General features: G+C 39.4%; 2 protein-coding genes across 3 annotated transcripts in view; both read left to right on the plus strand.

Annotated features, from left to right (window-relative positions):
- Positions 1-25,850, plus strand: part of LOC125231724 (pre-mRNA-splicing factor ATP-dependent RNA helicase PRP16) — a 197,650-nt gene that overhangs the window by 90,228 nt on the left and 81,572 nt on the right.
- Positions 5,376-11,383, plus strand: LOC125231727. Of its 2 annotated transcripts, XR_007177663.1 has the most exons (3): positions 5,376-5,859; positions 6,113-6,292; positions 10,795-11,383. XR_007177663.1 is itself a non-coding variant. In XM_048137279.1 (2 exons), the coding sequence occupies exons 1-2, from the start codon at positions 6,362-6,364 to the stop codon at positions 11,312-11,314; spliced, it is 678 nt and encodes a 225-aa protein (XP_047993236.1). In that variant the 5' UTR covers positions 6,312-6,361; the 3' UTR covers positions 11,315-11,383. The 2 variants fall into 2 exon arrangements, 1 of the variants encoding a protein (XP_047993236.1); XM_048137279.1 differs by lacking the exons at positions 5,376-5,859; positions 6,113-6,292 and adding an exon at positions 6,312-6,519.

Genomic DNA, 25,850 nt, shown 5'->3' on the forward strand with positions numbered 1-25,850 from the left:
ATGCCTGCTTAATGACCACACCATTACTCGGTCAGTCGTATAAACATTAAACAAATATTTCGACGCAGTTATTTAATACGTGTTAATAAGGAAAAACGTTTTTGGTACACCAAAATGTATGCAGGATGGTCTTTTCTCTCTGCAACTGACTTATCTTATGTACTGTCAACCAATTGGAACCCTAGGCCACTCTACAATCATGTCAAAATGACAAGCAGTAAGAGATTTCTTACAATCTGATTTATATTGTCATTATGACATAGTTCTACAGTGGCCTAGGGTGCCAATTGGTTGACTGTACTTCTTTTAGTATTCCCTCTTAAAAAGGGACTTCTTCGATTGAAGATATATACTGTCCTAGGCTGAACCTTTTCTATCAATCTCGAATTGGTTATCTCTTTCCGTCCGTGTCCACTTTATCACCCTTTTTGACCCCTCACGTCGAATTTTACCTAGAAAAGTTTATAGTTTATGCTTTTGGTGACAATAAAGTCAAGATTATGTTTGAAAAATCAAAACTTTGCAGAATATGTACCTTAGTCTGGACCAATTTGAATTTAATAAGATTGTGGCACCTTACATACCTACATCGTCAAACAGACGAGCTTCTTCAAGAAAAGTGGCTTTTTCAGACGTACATTGTGTCTTGGGTGTCACACCCACGCTTTAATACCCGGATTTGCAGTGGGTAGTCTCATAAAGATGTAAATCTTAATTGCAAGTTGCAACTGCATTAAAACACAACGGAGTATACTGTTCACATTTTTTGCGACTTCGGTCACTTCGGTGCAATGACTAAGTGAAAGACGCTTGGCCCGGTACATTAATTGACCCCATTTTAATGTTTTTAACCTCTTGGCATGGAATGTAATGCTAATGTGTTTTAATTAAACATTTTTTGGGTTATAATTGTGTTACTTACTTCCAATTCGTTTGATTTCTTTCATTAATATAGCGTTTATTGTAATAAGATACATTTCTGGTTTTATTTCTAATTATGTCTTAAAATCATCAATTTGCTTATTTGTTTTTAATTACATGAAACTATTATTGTTGTTGAAGTATTTGTCGCAACTTTATTCCAAATAAACATTCTCGTGTCAAGTCAACAATCTCCACATTAGTTCCACTGCAATAAAAATATTGCGACGTGCGAATGTTCTATTTATAGTGACAATTGCATTCCCGCTAGCATTGCAGTACTACGCACATTCCATAAGCTTATTACCACAGAATCCTATCGCAGCATTATCAGCAGGTTATATAGGACTTTGTGGAACTAAGGTATAAACTTGGCAGACACCACAATCACTACGGTATCGGCTAGGCTAGACAGGCTCGTACGTATCTTGGACATCTTTATTTTTGCAGGCGAGCGCCCGGCGTTGGTGGCCTCATGCCAGGAATAAAACGTCAGAAAAATGTTGTTTTTCAAGCCTCACATGATTACGGCCTAGTTTTCTTTCAGCCAAATTTGATCTCATATGGTCATTATAGTAATTTGTATGTAACATTGGCGTACACCAAGGCTCTTTACTAGGTCTGTAGTTATTCACCCTTGTAACTTTATTCATTAAAACAGTTTTATCAGATTATCGTAACTCAGGTCAGACGGCAGACGCTTTCGCAAAACTAGTATCTACGCCAAATCTTGGGATTAGTTGTCAAAGCGGACCCCACGCTCCCATGAGCCATGCTCCCAAATGCCGGGATAACGCATGGTGGATGATGATGATCAGATTATCATGACTATATGAGATGGTTTTGATGATGATATTATTTCCCTCCGTCGTGATGCTTCATTTATCTTGTTTCATAATCTAGAACAAATTGTGGACGAATTTCGATGTGACAAAAGATGAGTGTCAGGTCAATGTCGAACCAGAATTGTTTTAGCGCTTTCGTAACTACGCTCAATTATTTTTTCTTAAATTCATTTTGTAAATAAAGTTGTGAAATGCGAGAAATAGAACAATACACTTAATGGTGTTTGTAAATGGATCATCGTTCCTTTTTATTTCCTTTTTATGTTTTAACCAGATGGGTGGTAGTTACTCCATTTGTATCTTTAATAAACCTATGGTTATGGTAAAAAGTAAAAGGCTTTTTTTTTTTCAGTTTTTAGTGTTTTCTCTTTCAAAACGAAGTTCCTTTTTAAGCAAATTTTAAACTCCTGTTCTGGAAACCCCGGATGCCTTTTAAGCCTAATCAAATTTGCAATCTACAAGTTGTTGTTTCGACTTTTTGCAAGCACCTACTTTAAGGGGCAAGGCCATTTTCGTTGACAATGGACGTAATTTGCACTTAAAAATACATTGAACCTGAAAAAATGTGCAAAAACAAGAGAATTACTTTAAAATCACGAGAGTGTATCTCCTTCCACTTACAATTAAAAGACCTTAAAGACCAACTCTTTGCTCATTGAATTCAAACCGAAATCCTGATTCTTAAGGTTACTTTTAAATTGTAATGTCTGGAGTATAGTAAAGCGTGGGCACATGGCAGATAGCCAGATAACTTCACGTACACATTTCGGAGCACGTACCGTCGACAACACAGATACTGGACATTAGTACATCTTATCACAAAGTCATTAAGGTACATATATTATCAGTTGCGTTGTAGTCGGTACCTTTAGTCACATGCTTTGGGATTAATTGTGAATTTGGTTACGTCGCGTACTTGACATCATTAGAGGCTTTACATGTGTGTTTAAGTGTGTTTTCTTTTTATTGCCACAGTCTATTGTCATATGTTCATATGGTCTCGGTATGTGCATTATCTTTTTCACAATAGAATCTTTTGTTATAACCAATTTGTATCAATATTGTGGCTCAATGGTTTTCTTGTGTAGATTGATCCAAAATGTACCTATTCGTATTTTACTCAAAATGTAATTTGACGTTAAATATTCCAGCGACGATTAAAAAGACATTACGTCTTCGAATTCCTTGTCATCATCATCATTAAGTACTTGAATGTTGACATATTGAGCAAGTCCAGTATTTGGGTTCCCTCTATGTGGCATAACTTTATTTGTCCGAAACGCTTTTGTCATAACAGATTTGGCATAATCGATTTTTGCCGAATGTTAATGTAGCATAAACATTGTTTGGTATAATTCACAATATTTCGAATATTTTTTTGTCCGAAAATATATTGGCCTACTATTATTGAGGCCGAGTGTCATTAGGAAGAAATTGGATGAGCATAAATATTTTTAGCATATTTTTCTTTAAGCAGAAATGCGCTTTTAGGGAAAAATGGTTACAATAGGTTAGAATTGCGAACTCTACAGATACTCACTGCTCCAGAAAAATGGGTTACGTTAGGTTAGAGCTGCGACTATTACAGAAAAGCACCGCGCGCTAGGGAAAAGTGAGTTAGGTTAGGTTACGAGTAGAACTGCGACCACAACAAACACGCACCGCTAGGGAAAAATGGGTTAGGTTAGAACTGCGACCTCAACAGAAAAGCACCGCTAGGGAAAAATGGGTTAGGTTAGGTTAGAACTGCGACCACAACAGAAAAGCACCACTAGGGAAAAGTGGGTTAGGTTAGGTTACAACTGCGACCACAACAAAAACGCACTGCTAGGTAAAAGTGAAACCCACCCACCAAAATAAATTCGGCAAAACATTAAATCGGAACACTAAGTTTATGCACATAAAATTTATGCGTAAAAAATTAAAATTTTGAAAAAACCCCCGACCGCGACCTAGTGGACCGATTTTCATGAAATATGGCTAAGAACACTCCCGACTAATACAGCTTTCAAATAAAAAAAACTAAATCGAAATCGGTTCATCCGTTCGGGAGCTACGATGCCACAGACAGACACACACACAGACAGACAGACAGACAGACAGACAGACAGACAGACAGACAGACAGACAGACAGACACGTCAAACTTATAACACCCCTTCGTTTTTACGTCGGGGGTTAAAAATGATTCGGAGCACCAAATGTATGTACAAAGAATATTCGGACAAATCACAATCTGCCTAAACAGATTATGCTAAACTTGATTATGCCATAGCAGTTTATGCACAAAGCCAATTATGACTAAATCGATTATGCACAATAGAATTATTCATAAAAAAATTATGCCACAACAGGGTGAACCCCAGTATTTGTATGTCTTTCCCATCACGGAATGTTGATCCGGACCTTTGGGAGGGAGCCGAAGCCAACGCGTAGAGGCCCTTTTGACACTTTAATGAAATGTAAGGGTTACACCAAGTGGATGCTGCCCTTGTCCGTGTCATGGGACGCACGCAGAAACAGCACCCGCCAGTTCCAGTTTTTATTATTGGTCGAAATTGTTGTGGTGCGACGGTGCGAGTATATAAGTAAAAAATTCCACCACTTTATCCTACCAATTGAAATAAATCTTTTATGCATTCATCTCAGGCATGCCCACGTGACATGAAAATAGCTACAAGTTGTTTGTGCGGCCTTTAGTTACAGTGAATAGCTAAATAACGGTTAACTATCGTTTTCCCTATTAAAGTGTTTGTCATATCAGACGGACTGCGCAAAGACTTCGACTATTGGCGCTATTTTTTAATTTAAACTTTCCACACAGTTCTATTAAGGACGGGATAGAATGGTTATCCTTGTTAGGACTTCAAGGCAAGGGTCATAAGTGGAGATTGTTATGCGCCGGAGCAGGTATTTTGCTAAAAGATATGAGGCAAGGTATCCAAAGGACCAACGATATGGCAAAGTATAAAGTAAGATGAAAATGTAAACAAAGCTCAGCTGGTGGGTTGTGCAATATACCTTGGGAAAGAGAGAAACGTGTGATGTAAGCTCCCATATCAAATGATCAGGTCAGCTTATATAAAAAATAGAAATGCGTGTATGTAGATTTTTTGTAAACTAAACTAAAATTAGCACCTCGTCTATACAAGGCTGACAATAAAATTTTACCAAACGGTAACGTAACGATGTGCAATCCGGTTCTGAATTTCTGTTTCAGAAGATTTTCTTTTTTTATAATTGTCGCGTACCACTCCAACAGGGCGACCGCGGGGTGAGGTGACAGCGGGGAGCAGCCATCTTCGGGATGGACTTGCTTACTAGCCACCGCGGCCATGACTCGGCTCTTTACATTTTTGTATATTTTTTTATAATTAAAATCATAGTAACAATTCTTTGGAGTTCATATTCAAGCATCCACAACCCGGATAGCCCCTCAACATTGGTCTTCGAGCCTCCAAATCAAGAATCAGCGAGTAACTACGAATTAACTGTCCAGCCAACGTGTCCGTGCATCGCCATTGTCACAGCGCAGTTAACGATTCGAAATTACAAGCTAATTACGTCGAGTTCGCCGCCAGAAACAAGATAAGTCCACTAAATACCTACTACACGAAGGGATCTACAAGCCTATATGGACGGATTTAAGGAAACGCAAGCCCAGGATTACTAGAAACCAGCTAAGTTCCCAATCCACTCCCTTTCTTACATTAGTGCCTACTTAGGTATCATACCTACTATAGAAACTAGATTACAAACTACATCTTAACTTCATAACAAACAGTGTATTCAATATAAATCCTCATAAAGCGCAGCTATAGATATCTACTTAGCCATCGTTATCTAGTGCCAGCTGCAGCTAACGGTAAAAAATCACATGTTTACGCCGTCAGTACTAGTTGCCGGCTTATCGAAATAACAAGTAAATTAAATCAAATTCAGTGCCTATTGTGATTAAAGTGCAGTTATCTCAATATTTAGTGCATAAAACAAGTACATTACGTGTTTTTTCAACAGATATACTAGTACACAAAGATATTAGGACCTAACGAGTACATAGTGCTAATTATCTTAACTAAAACTACGAATTACAAGTAAGTGTTGTTTACATTCATTTCCTGTTGGTTGTTTTGCATTGCAGTGTCGTTTTTAAACGTAAAAATGACTGAAGCCATTCTAAAAGAAAATATTAAGCGTCGTGGTACCTGTAAGGCTCAGTTGACTAACTTTAATACCTATTTGAGTGAATTACCAGAAAAATTAACTCCTCATCAAAGGTTTGAGCTCGAGCTGCGTATTTCGAGGTTGGAATTAGTGTTTAACGACTTCCATGACGTGCAATTACAGATCGAATGTGCCCATGAAGAAGCTGCCGAGCAATACTCCCAGCGGAATACTTTCGAGGCAACGTACTACAGCAGCATCGCTCGCGCCCAGCTCCTGCTGAGCGAGGCGGAGGGTCCTGCAGGCAGGAGTACTAAGTCACCACCAGCCGATATGCAGGTGACGGATATGAAGCGCACAAAGGTAAAATTGCCTGAAATCAATCTAAGTAAGTTTGATGGTACGTACAGCCAATGGTTGGAGTTTCGTGACATGTATGAATCTATGATTCATAATGATACTAGCTTATCCGATATTACGAAGTTTCATTACCTACGATCTTACTTAGAAGGCAGTGCTTTACTAGTTATTAAATCGATCGAATTTAGTGCTTCGAATTATCAAATCGCATGGGAGCTTGTGTGTGACAGGTACAATAACAAACGTTTACTCATTTCTAATCACGTTAAAGCGTTATTTAACGTATTTTCCGTACAAAAAGATACAGCCTTTCAGTTACGCAGGTTAATTGATACTTTCATAAAAAACCTAAAGTCCTTACAAATATTACAAGAACCAGTTGATAAGTGGGACACATTATTGACTTATATCGTGTGTGCCAAGCTCGACAGCCAAACATTATTTGAGTGGGAAAAATACAAATTAACGTTAGAGGGCGATTCTAACACATTTGACGACTTAGTCAAATTTGTTAGGATGCGAGCCGATTTACTAGAAACTATCGAGCAAAGAAATGTTAGACAAGAGAAGCCGCGAGCCTTGGTCACTTATGATTCGCCTACTAAGACGAATACTATTAATAAAAATACTAAATCGTGTCCCGTATGCAATTCGAGCGTTCACAATATTTATAATTGCAAAACGTTTCTAGATTTGAGTGCACAAGATAGGGAGGACAAGGCCCTAGGTTTAAAATTGTGCCTTAATTGTTTACGTCACGGGCATCCTACTAAAAACTGTCGTTTGAGCCCGTGCAGAGTTTGCAGGAAAAAACACAACACTATTTTGCATACAACTAAACCGTCTGCGAGCGATAGCAGTGTACCCAGTACGAGTACCGCGGTACCTAGCACCAGCGGCATCGCGCTGCCTGCGACGGCCGCGGCCCCTCCCCCTGCGCCCGCGCCGGCCGCGCCCGCGCCTGCTGGCCGGGCGGGCGGCGCGGCCGGCGCGTCTGCGCCGGTCGGACTTGTTTGCGCCAAGGACGAGGAGCCGGAAGGGGTATTGACGACCGCTATAGTTGACGTGCGAGCTGCAAACTCTAATATTTATCCCGTGCGTATTATGCTTGATTGTGGTAGTACTTCTAATTTTATTACTGAAAGGTTGTGCAAACAGTTGAATTTGGAAACAAAAGACGTTTTTATTTCAATTACAGGACTAAACGAACATGAATCTATTTTAAATAAAACTTGTACGGTTGACATAAAATCAAAATACAATGATTACTCCATGGAGCTAAAATGTACCGTCATACCTGTAATAACTAGGCCCTGGCCATGCGAACCTATTGATTTTGAAGCCTTCAATATACCCAAAAACATCACGCTGGCAGATCCCACTTTTTACGAAAAATCAAATATTGACATTTTACTAGGAAACAAGGTGTTTTGGGGTTTATTGGGCTCAGAACAAATCGAATTAGATAATAAAAATTTAATTTTGCATGAAACCAAACTTGGTTGGGTCCTAGGCGGTTCAGTACCAGGCATGGCGGACATATGCGGGTTTGCACACGCACAAACTATTACAAATGTACAATTACAAGATAAAAATAACATGGAAAACTGCACTATACAAAAACAATTAGCGCGCTTTTGGGAACTAGATTCTATAAAAAATGATTTTACCTCCTTGAGTGTCGAAGAAATGGAATGTGAACAAAGTTTTGTACAAAACACGACACGTTTACCTGACGGTCGATTTTTACTTACCATTCCACTCAAGGAGTCGCCTAGCCTATTAGGTGATAGCTACTGTTTAGCAAAACAAAGATTTCTTTCTTTAGAAAATAAATTACAAAGAGATCCTATTTTAAAACAATCCTACACAAAGTTTATTCATGAATATATACAATTAGGTCACATGAGTGAATCACATTACGATAGGTCGCAAATTACCTATTTTGCGCCGCATTTTGCCGTGTTGAAAAGCGACAGTATTACTAGCAAGTTAAGAGTCGTTTTTGACTGTTCAGCAAAGTCGTCATCTGGCTATTCCTTTAATGATTTGCAGAAAGTAGGCCCTACTATACAAGATGATTTGTTTTCAATTTTAATGCGTTTTAGACAACATGACGTGACCTTGACTGCAGATGTGGCAAAAATGTACCGCCAGTGCAACGTCGTTGAATCACAACGGCCTCTGCAACAAATATTGTGGAGGGACGACCCCTCCCAGCCTATAAAAACATTTCAATTAAATACCGTGACTTATGGTACATCGTCAGCGGCTTTCTTGGCCGTCCGCTGTTTGCGGCAGTTATCGATTGAATGCGATGATCCCGTTATTAAAGAAATTATAGCTAGGGACTTTTACGTCGATGACCTTATATCCGGGTGCTCCTCAACAGAGGGCGCCACTAGGATCTACACAAAACTTACAGAAACCTTGAATAGTGCTTGTTTTCCACTTCGGAAATGGAGATCAAACGACACTAGCGTGCTCCAAAATATAGCTAATGACAAGACTGATGGCGCCGAAGGAAACCTGGACCTATGTCCTGAGCATAGTTCCAAGGTTTTAGGCATTACATGGAACAGCGTATCCGATAACTTGTGCATCACAACCAATGTAGACCTTAAAGGCTCTGTCACTAAGCGAAACATTTTGTCAACTATTTCTAAAATATTTGACCCTTTGGGTCTAGTAGCACCTACTATTTTAGAAGCCAAGGTCATGATGCAGAAGTTGTGGTTGCACCAGTTGTCGTGGGACACAGCTGTCCCTGACGAGATACGAGATGTTTGGCAAGCATTTGTACTTACGTTGCACAATCTTAACGAAGTACAAGTCCCCAGACACGCTATTTGTCACGGTCCTGTCAATTTACAACTACATATTTTCGTAGATGCGTCTGAAGCAGCCTATGGCGCTTGCGCATACGTGCGCTCCGTGAACGAGAACAACGAAGTAGCTGTCAACTTGCTGTGCTCAAAGGGGAAAGTGGCCCCACTAAAACCACTAACTACCCCTCGATTGGAATTATGCGCAGCCCTACAAGGTTCTAGGTTGCTAGACAAAATTTTTAATTCCATGAGACTACAATTTGACAGCTGCTTTCTGTGGTCTGACTCAACTATAGTACTAGGTTGGTTGAGCATGCATCCAAGTAAGTTGCAAACATTTATTCGTAACAGAATTTCCGAGATACAGTCCACTTGTGCTAACCATACTTGGAGACATGTTCCAACCAACGAAAATCCCGCAGACCACATTTCACGTGGATTGACAGCCAACGAAATAGTGCACAACAAGTTATGGTGGAACGGTCCACAATTTTTATCACAGCCAGAGCACGCATGGCCTCAACTAAAATTAAAATTAAATACTAATAACTTACCAGAAGTTAAAACTCAAAACACATGCCTGGTAGTCAATTCTGGCACTGATGAGCCGTTTCCCTTCAGTAAATTCTCAGACTTGAAGCGCATGCAACGTACCTTCGCTTACATGGCGCGATTCATTCATAACGCGCGCTTTAAGTCTGATAAGAGAAGCGGCCCACTCAGCGCTGAGGAATTAGACTATGCGCTAAAAAAGTTAATACTAATATCACAAAAGGAATCGTTTCCTACAGAATATGACAAGTTAAAATCGGGAACTTCCATTAAAAAATCTACGATTTCGTCACTGAACCCGTACATAGACACAAACGACCTTGACTTAATTAGGGTAGGTGGCAGATTGTCGAATTCGGATTACGAATATGATAAGGTTCATCCGATTCTACTAAGCAAAAATCATCGTATAACTAAATTGTTATTCGAATGTCAACACAAAGCTCTCATGCACTCCGGTCCCCAGCACTTGCTTTATTCAATTAGGGAACGGTATTGGCCTATTGGGGGGCGCGGTATCGCGAGGTCGATTTCACACCAATGTGTGACTTGCCGTCGTTTTGGTGGTCGTACCGTAACTCCAATCATGGGCAACTTACCCAAACAAAGACTTCAACCGGGCTCTCCTTTTTTAGAAGTCAATGTTGACTACGCGGGGCCTGTAATGATGGCCAATCGCAGAGGGCGTGGTTGTCGTCTCATAAAGGCCTACATTTGTATCTTTGTGTGCTGCAAAACCAAGGCCATACATATCGAGCTGGTGGGCGACCTGAGCACAGCTAACTTCATTGCCGCTCTCAAGAGGTTTATTGCTCGCAGAGGGAAACCTTTAGATATTTTTTGCGACAATGGCTCAAACTTTGTAGGCGCTGCTAATGAGCTCAAATCTTTTATTGCACAAAATGCTACTCACATTTCTGACGCTATAACCTCAGAATCAATAAATTTTCATTTTTTGCCTCCACATGCGCCACACTTCGGTGGGTTACACGAAGCCGGTGTTCGCTCTATAAAACATCATTTACGCCGCGTACTAGGATCGGCTAATCTAGTTTATGAGGATTTGTATTCAACACTGACTTACATTGAGGCACTTTTAAATTCCCGACCCTTGACCCCACTTAGCTCGGACCAAAATGACTTATTGCCACTCACACCTGGCCACTTCATCATCGGGCGAAGTATGACGGCGATCCCAGAAGAAGACCTTACTTCACGCACCAGATTAGTGGACAGATACCAGAAGATTCAACAGCTTCGCCAGCACTTCTGGGCACGTTGGCAACTAGAATATATAAGTGAGCTTCAGATCCGAACTAAATGGAGGCAGTCGACGAACGGGCAACTAGAGATTGGGACCCTCGTCGTTATCAAAGATAAGCAACAACCTCCAATAAAATGGCTCCTAGGGAGAATACAACGAGTCTTCCCAGGGCGCGACGGCGTTACCAGAGTTGCAGAGATTCAAACTGCCACTGGACTGCTGCGCAGAGACTTTACCAAGATCTGCCCCTTACCCGTGGACACTACAGTTGAAGACGACACTTCAAGGTCCGCCAGCATGTCGCGTACCACTCCAACAGGGCGACCGCGGGGTGAGGTGACAGCGGGGAGCAGCCATCTTCGGGATGGACTTGCTTACTAGCCACCGCGGCCATGACTCGGCTCTTTACATTTTTGTATATTTTTTTATAATTAAAATCATAGTAACAATTCTTTGGAGTTCATATTCAAGCATCCACAACCCGGATAGCCCCTCAACAATAATAGAATTTTCTTCTAGCATTTCCATTGGAGCTTTCATCAACAAGTCCAAGACATTTTCCTTCATGGCAATTATCGTTAATGTCCCCGTAATACTAAAAGCTGGTCTAAGGACTTTAATATTTATGTGAAGGCTACCAATGTAGTCCAAGGAAAAGTGTTTTAACGTCAGCTCGGTCACGTATCAGCTAAGTAATTTAGTGGCCACCTATTTCAATGAGATAAGATTTCAAATGGCCTTGGATCTTGTCGGATAAAATAAATATACATAACTTCGATGTGGATAACTAAGTCGCTTGGGAGTTCTACACATATATCTTTAAATTTAAGTAAAGCACGCTAAGTTCTCAAAAGCACTTCATGTACCCCTTATTCACAATTTATTTAAACACAAATTATGTTTCAATAAATAAAATTTGATGTTCTGGCTCCTTCGATACTATAGATAATTCCGCCAACCTCAAAGTTTAGGAAGGCAGGCGCGCTCTATAACAACAATATATCGGCGAACATGAGAAGATGTACCATATGAGGGATGTATTCAGATGAGAGACGATGTAACCAAGACAGGGCAAAAAAACATGTACCTACTAAAATAAATAAATATATATTGGGGACACCTTACACAGATCAACTTAGCCCCAAACTAAAAAGCTTGTACTATGGGTGCTAAGCGATGATATACAATTATACATACTTAAACAGATAAATACATACTTATGTACATAGAAAACATCTATGACTCAGGAACAAATATATGTGCTCATCACACAAATAAATACCCTTACCGGGATTCGAACCCAGGACCGCCGCTTAACAGGGAAGGTCACTACCGACTGAGCCACCCGTTAAAAGCTATTAAACTAACTGTAACTACTCCAAACCTACTGGTGTTTCGGCTGTTCACGGGTGGAATCGATCGCTTACCTTTAGGCATTCTGTCTGCTCGTTTGCCTTCTATCCTGTCGTATAAAAACCGGCCAAGAGCGTGTCAGGCCACGCTCAGTGTAGGGTTCCGTAGTTTTCCGTATTTTTCTCAAAAACTACTGAACCTATCAAGTTCAAAACAATTTTCCTATGAAAGTCTTTATAAAGTTCTACTTTTGTGATTTTTTTCATATTTTTTAAACATATGGTTCAAAAGTTAGAGGGGGGGACGCACTTTTTTTTCCTTTAGGAGCGATTATTTCCGAAAATATTAATATTATCAAAAAATAATCTTAGTAAACCCTTATTCATTTTTAAATACCTATCCAACAATATATCACATGTTGGGGTTGGAATGAAAAAAATATCAGCCCCTACTTTACTTGTAGGGGTACCCTTATAAAACATTTTTTTCAGTTTTTTATTTTTGCACTTTGTTGGCGTGATTGATATACATATTGGTAACAAATTTCAGCTTCCTAGTGCTAACGGTTACTGAGATTATCCGCGGACGGACGGACGGACAGACAGACATGGCGAAACTATAAGGGTTCCTAGTTGACTACGGAACCCTAAAAAACTACAGATACAAGTTATTTTTTACCTAAAACGTATACAAAGTTTTGGATAACTATTAGTTAATTAACTTTGTGAGAAGAATTCGCCGGCTGTAAATGGTGTGATCAGTAAGAAAGTATTTCAAATTATGTTTGGCTTGATGTTTGGCCTACATAGCAAAGTCCTAGTACAAAAGCTTTTTCGCGGCAGGATGTCCGGCCTAGTTCGAACGCGGCGGAAACTGCGCGTCCTCAAACAAGAGCGGTAACCTCACGTTAGAAATGTGACCTTGATTTGACATTGTATTATTTCACAAAATGAAAGGTATTGCGAATGAATGTTGAAGTAATAAACGGGACAGGAAAACCAAAGAAAAGATGGATGGACTGTGTGCAAGATGATATGAAACGAAAGCACTTGGATGACGAGATGACGGGCGATAGAGAGGTATGGAAGAGAAGGACATGTTGCGCCGACCTTGGGGTCATAAATGCGATAAAGACAAGAGAATGATGATGATATCACAAAATAGTGCACTTTTTAACTAAGTTTGGGTTATTTCGACACCGAGTGACACGACAAAAAGAAGTGTCGCCCGTTTTTCACAGAAAACTTTGAGCGCCTGTTTCCCGACGGTTCGCAACTTCATACAAGTTGTAAGGTGCAGTGGGGCAAATCTCGACTGGGGGCCAAATGTAACTGATCCATTTTTTCCATTATTACCAACACTATGATGTTGAGTTCACTGAACACGCCTACCATAATATATAACCGGACCTGTTACATTTGCCCCCCAGTCGAGATTTGTCCCGCTGTACCTTATGGCAAAATTTCGGACTTTTATTTTCCTCCTAAATACTCGTCCTCGTAATTTCTAGTCGAAATAACATCAGTTGTTTGAATTGAGAATGCCACTCCTCTTGTTTTCCTCGACATAAAGACAATATGTCTGCTCCGTTTAGTGGCTGTTTTTCCTAATCTTAACTAAGTAACCCACTTGTTTATTTACTCTTGTCTAAATAAATCTGGTTTAACATTTACGTCGTATTACGAAACTTCTATGTCCTTATACACTTTGCTATAAGGTAGAGATTTGCTAGTTAATTTGAATATTTAGGACGATAAATTGCGTTTTAAAATGACAATTGATAATTTAATCTTTATTTATGATGCCAATGACTTCCTAAATGTCACAGTCATTGCTAAATATAAAGCATGCGAAGAAGTCTGGTACCTGGGACCTTTATAATAAAATGATGTGGCTTGCCATCAGAGAATGATTATGTATCATGTGCAATGCGGTAAGTACGTGCGACTTTCGTTCCGGAGGTCGCGGGCTCAAACCCCGGCTCGCACCAATGAGTTTTTCGGAATTTATGTGCGAAATGTCATTTGATATTTGCCAGTCGCTTTTCGGTGAAACCGGACTAATTCTAATAAGGTCTAGTTTAAGGGTTAGTTTAAAAAGGGTTAGAAGGTCAGGTGGCAGTCGCTTTTGTAAAAACTAGTGCCTACGCCAAATCTTGGGATTAGTTGTCAAAGCGGACCCCAGGCTCCCATGAGCCGTGGCAAATGCCGGGATAACGCAAGGAGGGTGATGATGATGTGCAACAGAGACCCACAGATAGCCCAGTTCGCCGGGTGCCGTGTGGTGCCGACATCGGAGAAAATAAAACCACCTCATCTCCTCCCGTGGGTGTCGTATAAGGCGACTAAGGGAACCTGGCTGGAGATATGCACATGAGTAAAGCTCTGCGATCCATACCGGGTTCCTTGTTCACGAGACCTGTGCACGCCGCCGCCACAAAAAAACAGTTCGTCGGACGATACATGTCTGTCAGTTCGTTCAGTAGTCTCCTTTGCTCGCTTTTATTATGCAAGTAATACTTACACAATAATCAAATGATTGACGTGAGTGGACTGAGGCGCAACGCGATATATCTTCCGCATGATCTTGTTACACCTACTTTTGCATTTTATCTATGTATACCATAGTCAAAATGTCAACAACTGATATTGGACACCTGTCAGACTGCATATTTTATCCTCTTAATGTCACCTCTCTTATACAACCAGTATGAGAGACTCTTATATGTATGTTAAATGATTTCATCATCATCGGATCTTCATCATTGATGTTAAAAGACTACAAGTTGGGCGACAACGTTTTTCATGGCATATGCAAATTTACTTCTTTATGTCTACATTTATATTATCCTACACATAGATATCTATAGCGTATTGTTACCTAATAAATCAATAAACCATTTAATAAATACTATCTTCTCCAGTGCAGTGCCTTAAAAACTCGTTATCATAATTATGTAAGTCTATTTATATTCTCTTATATGTGTATGTTTATAATTTGTGTGTTGGACATTAGAATAATTATATTTTTTTTATTTCGAAGCAGCTACTCTTTTTGATTATGTTTGTTATTTCCGCTACCCAAAGGTTGTCTGGTAGAGATCGCTCTTTAGCGATAAGACCGCCTGTTGTCTGCATCTATTAATAATAATAATCTATTAAAAATAATAATCTTATAATCATTTGTTTTGTCTCCACTGTATCTTTTGCTGAGGTGTGCCAATAAAGAGTATTCTATCTTCTATCTATGACATGGTATAGACGGAGAGCTGGCAGGATTTTGGAGTAGGTCCTTGAGGCAACCTGGAAAGGTGCTCAGATGCTTCTCTGATCATAGCCAACATCAGGTCTGCAAGTCTGGCAGCTGGGGAGCGGGGCTTTATCGAGCTATGATTTTTTAAAGATTTAATTTTTTGAGGCCCAAAAAAGGTGTTTGAGGCAACCTGGAATTATTAAAAAGTGAAAATAGAGTTCTTCAGAAGTCGCATAGTATTTATGCCAGATCATTTGGCCGGGTCCTTCACCGTGCCAGAACGGTACAAAGTGGTAAAAAAAAATATTCCAAAAAAGGTTCTTGAGGCAGTCTGTCATTTTTACCAGTGAAAGATGAGGGTCTAAATAGCCATGGAAAAATAATGCCATGACATGAGGTGGGGTCCGTACCCTGCCATTCGATCTTGAAAGTCATTTTTTTAGTTTTTCGTAAATAACTCGTAAACGGTGGCCCACAGCAAAAAAATATGTTAAACAGAAAATATCTACATGAAATTTCCTACAAGAAAGGTTATGTACGTTTTTTCGATAGGATCAATATATAAACGGATAATTTAGTAAGAAAGTTTTTTTTAATCGATTACATGCTCCGTTTTTCGTCAATACCTCGTAAACGGTGGCGCACAGCAAAAAATTATGTTAAACAGAAAATATCTACATAAAATTTCTTCGCTAGGAGCTAACTTTTTTCGCTAGGATCAATTTTTTTGTTGGAAAGTATTTTTAAATAGATATTTGAGCCGTTTTTTGTTAATACCTCGTAAACGGTGGCGCACAGCAAAAAATTATGTTAAACAGAAAATATCTACATAAAATTTCCTATAAGAAAGGTTATATAACTTTTTTCGCTAGGATCAATTTTTTTGTTGGAAAGTATTTTTAAATAGATATTTGAGCCGTTTTTTGTTAATAACTCAAAAACGGTGGCTCACAGTCAAAAATAATGTTAGACAGAATTAATCTACATAATAATTTCTACAAGAAAGGTTCTATAAGATTTTTCGCTAGGATCAATATTTTAGTTGGAAAGTATTTTTGAATAGATTTCATGGGCCGTTTTTTGTTAATAACTCGAAATCGGTGGCTCACAGCCAAAAATAATGTTATACAGAATTAATCTACATAATATTTCCTACAAGAAAGGTTCTATAACATTTTTCGCTAGAATCAATATTTTAGTTGGAAAGTATTTTTGAATAGATTTCTTTGTTAATAACTCGAAATCGGTGGCTCACAGCCAAAACTAATGTTTCACAGAATTAATCTTCATAACTTCATAATATTTCCTACAAGAAAGATTCTATAATATTTTTCGCTAGGATCAATATTTTAGTTGGAAAGTATTTTTCCAACTTCCCGGACCGCCGGCGAGCCGATCAGGGACGCTCCGGGCCTTAGGCCCTACGCGGAGCTCGGCCTTCGGCCTTCGCTCGGCTCCGAAGCTCCACCGTCGGGCCTTCGGCCCGCCGGTTACGCTTGTTTAAGACACTTTTGTAAGCAAATTGTATGGGAGCACTTTATGCCCGCAGTGAAATTACTTGGATTTGGCCCGGGTGGGAGCCTAAAGGTGAGCTCCGTTCCTGCGGCCCTCCGCGGGGTCGGCCTTCGGCCTCCCACCCTGAAGCTCGCCCTTCGGGCTCGCGAAAATACTTGAAAAATTTATTTTGCCATAACGGCGGCCATCTTGGATTTTCGAAAAAATTTTTTTGACATTTGTATTCTAGGGGCCCATACCTCTCCGCATGCAAAATTTCAGCGCGCTCGGACCAACTTTAAAAAAAAAAGTCGGCCATTTTGAATTTTTTTGATGCAACTTTTTTCTACTCGGGCTTCTGTATGATTCTGTATGACATATGAGCACCCCCCGGCTATCTCTTACGGTTTAAAAGTTGCCATACAAAAAAAGTGGAAAATTTTTTCACATTTGTAGCATTTTTCAAAAAATTTTTATATCATTCTAATCTAGACCCTAGAGAGATTCTATGACCAAAATTTGAGCACTCTAGGATAAACTTGAAAAATCGACAAAAAAAAAGTCGGCCATTTTGAAAAAAAAAATGGCGGCTTCAAAAACTACCCAGGGTCCTCTATGACATTTGGTCGAGCACCCCCCCCCCCCCCCCCCAATATCTCCCCCCGCTTAGCCAGGCCGTCCAACATTTTTTGACCCAAGAGTCGCAGACCAGATTCCATATTTTTCCCACACGTCTCCCCGCTCCCTCTATAGAAAGACACTTCGACCGTCGAAATCGGTTTAGCCGTTCTCCAGATATAGGGAGAGGTTAGAAATCAGTGGGGTTGCAGCTATATATAAGACCGTATGCCTGTTTGCCACCCACGGGATCAAGATTTGTTAAGTCGCAGTATACAGCATTTCTCGGAACTATCTAGCTACTTACGAAAGCAAGGAGCGCCGGACGATCGAACGCAAGTCCGTTGTCTACGAGCGCTCGGCGCAGACTGAGCGGGCCCGTATCAACAGTGTATTTTATTCGAATTTTAGGTGCTTTAAAAAAATGTCTGTCGACAGAAAGGTATGTCCTATATGTATAATTTTTTTCTTATATGTCAACAAGAAGTTCTAGTTTAGGATAATATTATTTAAGAGTTACAATAAATGCAGGAATCGCAGGAAAAATACATAATGTAAACCTCTTTTTATCGAAAAAATGAGGAAGATACGGAAGGTTATTTATCCACCATTTCAAATAAATCTTAATAGTATTTTATGCAACAGGCGTTTAAAGGAGGTCAAAAAAGACGAGTGGCGTGGGTAACAATTTGAGGCGAAACCGAAAATTGTTATTAAGACGCCACGAGTATTTTTTGACTCAGTTAAACACCGTTGCATACTAGTATTTTATGCAACAGGCGTTTAAAGGAGGTCAAAAAAGACGAGTGGCGTGGGTAACAATTTGAGGCGAAGCCCAAAATTGTTATTAAGACGCCACGAGTATTTTTTGACTCAGTTAAACACCGTTGCATACAATACTTTTTCTACGACCATGCACTTACTTTTGAATAGTTTTCTAGAATAACTTTCGTGAAATCCGCACTGCTTCCTACAAGTATTTTGACTTGTCCTCTGCAATGTTTCTGCACTCAGCCTGTCGCTCGCACTCCCCCGCGCCGCCGCCCGCCCCCGGCCGGCGCCCCGCGGCCCGCTATATCTCTTAAAGGCTACCTAACAATGCTGTAAGAGCTATATCGTATGCGTGGGTACGCGGGGCGCCGGCCGGGGGCGGGCATCTTTTATGTAGGGTTTTAACGATCTATGCACGACACGGTAAATGACGAATAACAACACGGGAGTAGAAAAAATACTTTTTCTACGACCATGCACTTACTTTTGAATAGTTTTCTAGAATAACTTTCGTGAAATTCGCACTGTTTCCTATAAGTATTTTGACTTGTCCTCTGCAATGTTTCTGCACTCACCCTGTCGTTCGCACTCCCCCGCGCCGCCGCCCGACCCCGGCCGGCGCCCCGCGGCCCGCTATATCCCTTAAAGGCTACCTCACTATGCTGTAAGAGCTATATCGTATGCGTGGGTGCGCGGGGCGCCGGCCGGGGGCGGGCATCTTTTATGTAGGGTTTTAACGATCTATGCACGACACGGTAAATGACGAATAACAACACGGGAGTAGAAAAAATGTCAAACGATGATTACCTCGTACAGCACGGGGAGCATGGTCGCGCGATAGACAATAATCGCACTATTTGTAAGTGCGATATCCGGACGGCCGCGGCCTGATATTTTTTCGTCTATCGCGCGACCATGCTTCCCGTGCTGGATATAACAAATAGGATTGTGATTTGTGATCATTTATTACCCCAAATAACATATTTAACAGCACAATCACGATTCTAAACGAGTGATCCCACTACGAAATTTGAAAACGTCTACCGAAAAAACTGATTTGTTTTAAGTATAAAAAGACATATTTTAAAATATTATATTATGATTAACTAGCTTAAGATATGTTCTTTTAGAAACATTATCAGTTTTTTAATAATCACTTAAGTATAGTTTCATTTTAGTTTTGAATGAAAAATGTTACATTTTGCAAAAAACGCTCTTCTTTAGGAATAAGGCCTCTTAACCTTGGTTGATTCCGTTTCGCGCTACTTAGATAGAGGGATGCAGGTGGACGTGCTGTACTTTGATTTCAAAAAAGCCTTTGATCGCGTAGATAACGACGCACTCTTAAGCAAATTATGCAGCATTGGTTTCTCGCCTAAACTGCTTTGCCTTTTTGCTAGTTATCTACGTGATAGACGGCAATATGTGCAGCACGGATGCTTTGTGTCGAGTGCCTACCCCACCCGTTCCGGGGTCAGTCAGGGCTCTATTCTAGGTCCTCTGCTCTTTGGTGTTATGGTCAATGATCTGGCCTTGGTGCCTAAGCATGCGCAATGCCTACTCTATGCTGACGACCTGAAACTAATTTACAGGGTCCAGGAAGATTCTGACTTACAATCTTTACAAAGTGATATTGATCGGGTTTATGAATTGAGTCTTGTAAACAAACTTCTGAAACTTCAGTTCAATGTTGACAACTGTGCGGTTATGTTTTAGATTTCCACCTTAACTTTCATGAGCACATGACAATGCTTGCTGCAGACTGTTACCGCAGGCTTGGGTTTGTTGTCCGCAACGCCAAAGAATTTGACAATCCCAGGGACATAAAGCTTCTTTATACTGCCCTGGTTTGAAGTAAGCTTGAGACAGCCTCAGCCGTTTGGAATCCCCATGAAGCGCCCTACATCCTGCTGCTCGAAAAGGTCCAAAAAACATTTTTGCGTTTCTTTTATAAAAAAAATGTACGGGTATTACCGATTCTTGTACCCAACAAAATTCCTTTTGGGGACGTTGGGTTTCTTCTCGTTAGAAGTTAGGCGTAATGTCGTGTTGATGTCTGTTGCATGTGGTATTTTGAAGGGGGAGTCAGATTGCCCGGTTTTAGTATCCCAGCTGGTCCGTCTATTTGTTCTCTCTGTGACGAAATAATTATGCTTTTCGTGAATATAGGCACCCCCTACTGGCGGTGCCGGCCGCTCGAACCGTGTTTTGCCGCAAGTAACCGCTAGTTCGTGCACTGCAAATAGTGAATGAGTTTTTAGACGTGGCACCTAATGTTGATATTCTTGCGAGCAGATGGGCGTTTATACGCGTTTATATCGCATTATACTCTAATTTGCTTCTGACATACGCATTATACAATAGTAGGGCAATTTTCACGTCACTGAATTGTGCGGCTGTTCTCATGATAAAACCTAACGTCTTGTTAGCCTTCTTGCAAATGCTTATGATGTGATCGTGCATGTTGAGCTTAGTATCCAACCCAATACCAAGATCTTGGATGGCGGAAACGTGCTCCAGCGGAACGCCAGAAAGATGGTAGCTCGCTGTGATCGGGTTTTTTGACCTAGTAAATGTGATGGCTTTAAATTTCTTAGCGTTAAGCTCCAGCTTGTTCTTAGCGCTCCACCGTGACACTGTATCCACCATCTGCTGGAGAAAGTCGCAGTCCAAGGAACTATCTATTGGCAACATTAACTTGAGATCGTCAGCAAAGAGGAGAAAATGCGCCCCAACAATACTACTGCAAAGGTCGTTTACCATAATAAGAAACTGTGTCGGACCCAAGTTGCTCCCCTGGCTAACTCCCGAACGCGTATAATATTCTCTAGACCGGAAGTTCGACATTTGCACGTATTGGCTACGATCTTTCAAGTAATTAGCAAAAAACGACAAGAGCTTTGGGGTGAAACCGAGTGCTGCAAATTTCTACAGTAGTACGTCATTGTCGACCAAGTCGAATGCCTTTTTGAAATCGAAGTATATCGCATCTACTTGGTGGTTCGAGTCCATCTTTTCCAACATGTAATCAAAAAAACAGATATGGTTCGTGGCAGTAGACCGGGCTATACGAAACCCATGTTGAGCGTCATGTTTTGATTTTGCTGTTTATTTAATATTTAATTTTGTGTTACTTGTTGTAATGTTTATTTAAAATTCACGGTGCTTTAATAGTTTTGTATACTGTCATACTGTGTAATTTTCTTTGTGTAAATAAATCTATTTAATTATTATTGATCCTAGCGAAAAAACGTACAAAACTTTTATTGTAGCAAATTTTATATTTGTTATTCCCGTTGAAGATTGATTTAGCTGTGGAGCCTGTGGACCACCGTTTTCGAGTTATTTGCAAAAAACGGCTCGTGTAATCTATTTAAAATACTGTCCTACTAAAATATTGATCCTAACGAAGAATCTTACATAACGTTTCTTGTAGCAAATATTATATAGATTATTTCTGTTTAATATTATTTCTGGTAATGGGGCACCGTTTTTGATGTTATTAACAAAAAGCGGCCCATGTAATCTATTTCAAAATACTTTCCAACTAAAATATTGATCCTAGCGAAAAAACGTATAGAACCTTTCTTATAGGAAATTTTATGTAGATTTTATTCTCGTGAACATTTTATTTAGCTGTGGGCCACCGTTTACGAGGTATTTACAAAAAACGGCCCATGAAATCTATTTAAAAATATTTTTCAACTAAAATATTGATCCTAGCGAAAAATCTTATAGAACCTTTCTTGTAGGAAATATTATGACGATTAATTCTGTATACCGTTATTTTTTGCTGTGAGCCACCGTTTTTGAGTTATCAACAAAAAGCGGCCCATTTTAAAATACTTTCCAACTAAAATATTGATTCTAGCGAAAAAACGTATACTTAGAACACAGACCAATACAACAAGACGGCCCTTACAGGGCGACTCGCGGTCACCAAGCATACGACAAATCAGGTTTATAAAAGTTTGAACGCGTGCGACACCGATCAGTAGCGCCCAAGTATACGACCCGCTAACAGTGTTCGTGTCCGCTCGGGAAAAAATCTTAAATAATCAAATTTGGTTGCAAACAATGGTCTCTTGCAGCATAAAGTGGTGTGGCAAGTCTTCTAACACTTCTACATATAAAAATGATGGAATAACATTCCACGGTTAAGTCAAATTAATTATTTTGTTGAATATTGTTTATTATCCGCGGAGTTCATTTATACTGGCCAATATGGTTGTACTGAGCGGCGCCGAGGCGCGTCCATCCCTTTTTGCCTAGTTAACAATGCGATATGCTATCCCTTTCACGTAAACGACTAGGGATGGGGCCATGTTAGTTTATATCTGTTGCGGGAACTTTTGTACTGCCGTTCGTACCATGTGCTACCATTTTATGAAATATAAAAGAAAGCAGATTTGTAATTGTGAATAATTATCTATAATCTGTAGAGTCTGTAGTGTTATTTAGTTGATTGATTAGTTTAGAATATTTAGTTGGTAATTTAACTTAGTAAACGTAAGTAAAAATGCACAGTTTAGTTATTAGTTACTAGAATGATTTTTATTGAGGTGCTATCACAATCATCATCCTCCTTGCGTTATCCCGGCATCGGCATTCGCCACGGCTCATGGGAGCCTGGGGTCCGCTTTGGAAACTAATCCCAAGATTTGGCGTAGGCACTAGTTTTATGAAAGCGACTGCCATCTGACCTTCCAACCCGAAGGGTAACTAGGCCTTATTATAATTTAATTATAATATTATAATTTGTTGCAAAACAAATTCACCACAGTACTGGTACCGGTACCATTGTTTATAATAGACATGTCCCATTCCCATCCCTACTGCTAATCGTAAAGGCGCGCCATTATTTGAAACGACCAATGGCAGCACCGTGCGCGCCCGCCTCACCCCGCAAGGATTGGTGATTTGCGTCTCGAACAATATCGCTTGCAATAGGCTTCTAGTGGGGTGTTCTGTGACTTAGAACCTTTCTTGTAGGACATCTTATGTAGATTTTTTTCTCGTGAACATTTTATTTAGCTGTAGGCCACCTTTTACGAGGTATTTACAAAAAACGGCCCATGAAATCTATTTAAAAATACTTCCCAACTAAAATATTGATCCTAGCGAAAAATATTATAGAACCTTTCTTGTAGGAAAAATTATGAAGATTAATTCTGTGTAACATTAGTTTTGGCTGTGAGCCACCGATTTCGAGTTATTAACAAAAAACGGCCCATGAAATTTATTTAAAAATAATTTCCAACTAAAATATTGATTCTAGCGAAAAATGTTATAGAACCCTTCTTGTAGGAAATATTATGTAGATTAATTTTGTGTAACATTAGTTTTGACTGTGAGCCACCGATTTCGAGTTATTAACAAAAAACGGCCCATGTAATCTATTTAAAAATACTTTCCAACTAAAATATTGATTCTAGCGAAAAATGTTATATAACCTTTCTTGTGGGAAATATTATGTAGATTAATTCCGTATAACATTATTTTTGGCTGTGAGCCACCGATTTCGAGTTATTAACAAAAAACTGCCCATGAAATGTATTTAAAAGTACTTTTCAACTAAAATATTGATTCTAGCGAAAAAACGTATAAAACCTTTCTTGTAGGAAATATTATGTAGATTAATTCTATGTAACATTATTTTTGGCTGTGAGCCACCGTTTTTGAGTTATCAACAAAAAACGGCCCAAATATCTATTTAAAAATACTTTCCAACTAAAAAAATGATACTAGCGAAAAAAGTTATATAACCTTTCTTATAGGAAATTTTATGTAGATATTTTCTGTTTAACATAATTTTTTGCTGTGGGCCACCGTTTACGAGGTATTGACGAAAAACGGAGCATGTAATCGATTAAAAAAAACTTTCTTACTAAATTATCCGTTTATATATTGATCCTATCGAAAAAACGTACATAACCTTTCTTGTAGGAAATTTTATGTAGATATTTTCTGTTTAACATATTTTTTTGCTGTGGGCCACCGTTTACGAGTTATTTACGAAAAACTAAAAAATTGACTTTCAAGATCGAATGGCAGGGTACGGACCCCACCTCATGTCATGGCATTATTTTTCCATGGCTATTTAGACCCTCATCTTTCACTGGTAAAAATGACAGACTGCCTCAAGAACCTTTTTTGGAATTTTTTTTTTTACCACTTTGTACCGTTCTGGCACGGTGAAGGACCCGGCCAAATGATCTGGCATAAATACTATGCGACTTCTGAGGAACTCTATTTTCACTTTTTAATAATTCCGGGTTGCCTCAAACACCTTTTTTGGGCCTAAAAAAATTAAATCTTTAAAAATTCATAGCTCGATAAAGCCCCGCTCCCCAGCTGCCAGACTTGCAGACCTGATGTTGGCTATGATCAGAGAAGCATCTGAACACCTTTCCAGGTTGCCTCAAGGACCTACTCCAAAATCCTGCCAGCTCTTGGACCAGTACATTAAGTTACGTCACACGTGCAATAGCTGCCTTGGAACTATTTTAGCGCACTTTTATTGTAGACATCCATCAAAACCATTCAGATTTTAATTCAGATTAATGCAATTCGCTAGCATATAAATATAGGAAAACCGCAATGCCCTTTATTGAAAACAAATAATTAAAATGCGCTTGACGCACGTACACATATATAAACAGAAGTCTATTTTTAAACCTCCGTCGCGGTCGACAGATGCATTGCTTGCATTAATAAGCGTAAAAAAACTATATATGTAATATGAACTTTGCATCATATATCGCATTTTAATGAAAGATAAATGATCCTTTTCGCTTACTTAATAAGGTAGCCTTTAAGCTACTATATTGATACTGAATTGTTTGCTAGCCGTATACATATAAGGCAGTAACGTTTAAATATCATTCACCGACACATACGTAAACTGATTGATTCGAGGGGTAACATTAATCATAGATTAGTATACTAGAAAGAATTCGATTCTAAAAGTTTTCATAACATCCATCATGTCATAAATTGATTAAGTTCGTGTTTGAAACTCATGTCCGTATTTTTCAAAATGTTTTCTCGCGAATCAAAATAACTCCAGTCTACCGGCACTACCAATGGTAGGTATTTATGTATGTACATAAATATATAAACGAGTTCTGGGTTAAAATTATTAATTTATGACTAATAAGCGCGCAGCGAGATAATTAACATTTTTTACATATTTATGAGCATTGTGCAGTCAAGACTGCGTCGCTGTTTTGATTGCATGTTCGCGGATATTTCGAAATATTCTTCGAAAATAAATGGCAAGTTCACTCTACGAAAAAAACCGCTATGAAAGTATAAATGTTTGTGTAAACAATCAGAATCACTTGTAGGTAAGTGATTGAATAAAAACTAAAAAATTTAGAAAAAACCATCATGGTAATAGACAGATTTCCTTCAAACAATGGCTAAT

The sequence above is a fragment of the Leguminivora glycinivorella genome, chromosome 12 (assembly GCF_023078275.1).
Source record: "Leguminivora glycinivorella isolate SPB_JAAS2020 chromosome 12, LegGlyc_1.1, whole genome shotgun sequence".
NCBI lineage: Eukaryota > Metazoa > Arthropoda > Insecta > Lepidoptera > Tortricidae > Leguminivora > Leguminivora glycinivorella.

Excerpts from the sequence above, each read along its gene's own strand:
- LOC125231727 (XM_048137279.1), top strand. The coding sequence starts at position 6,362 with ATGTATGAATCTATGATTCATAATGATACTAGCTTATCCGATATTACG. Across the intron at positions 6,520-10,794 it reads TGGGAGCTTGTGTGTGACAG|CTCGGACCAAAATGACTTAT; the intron begins GTACAATAACAA and ends GACCCCACTTAG.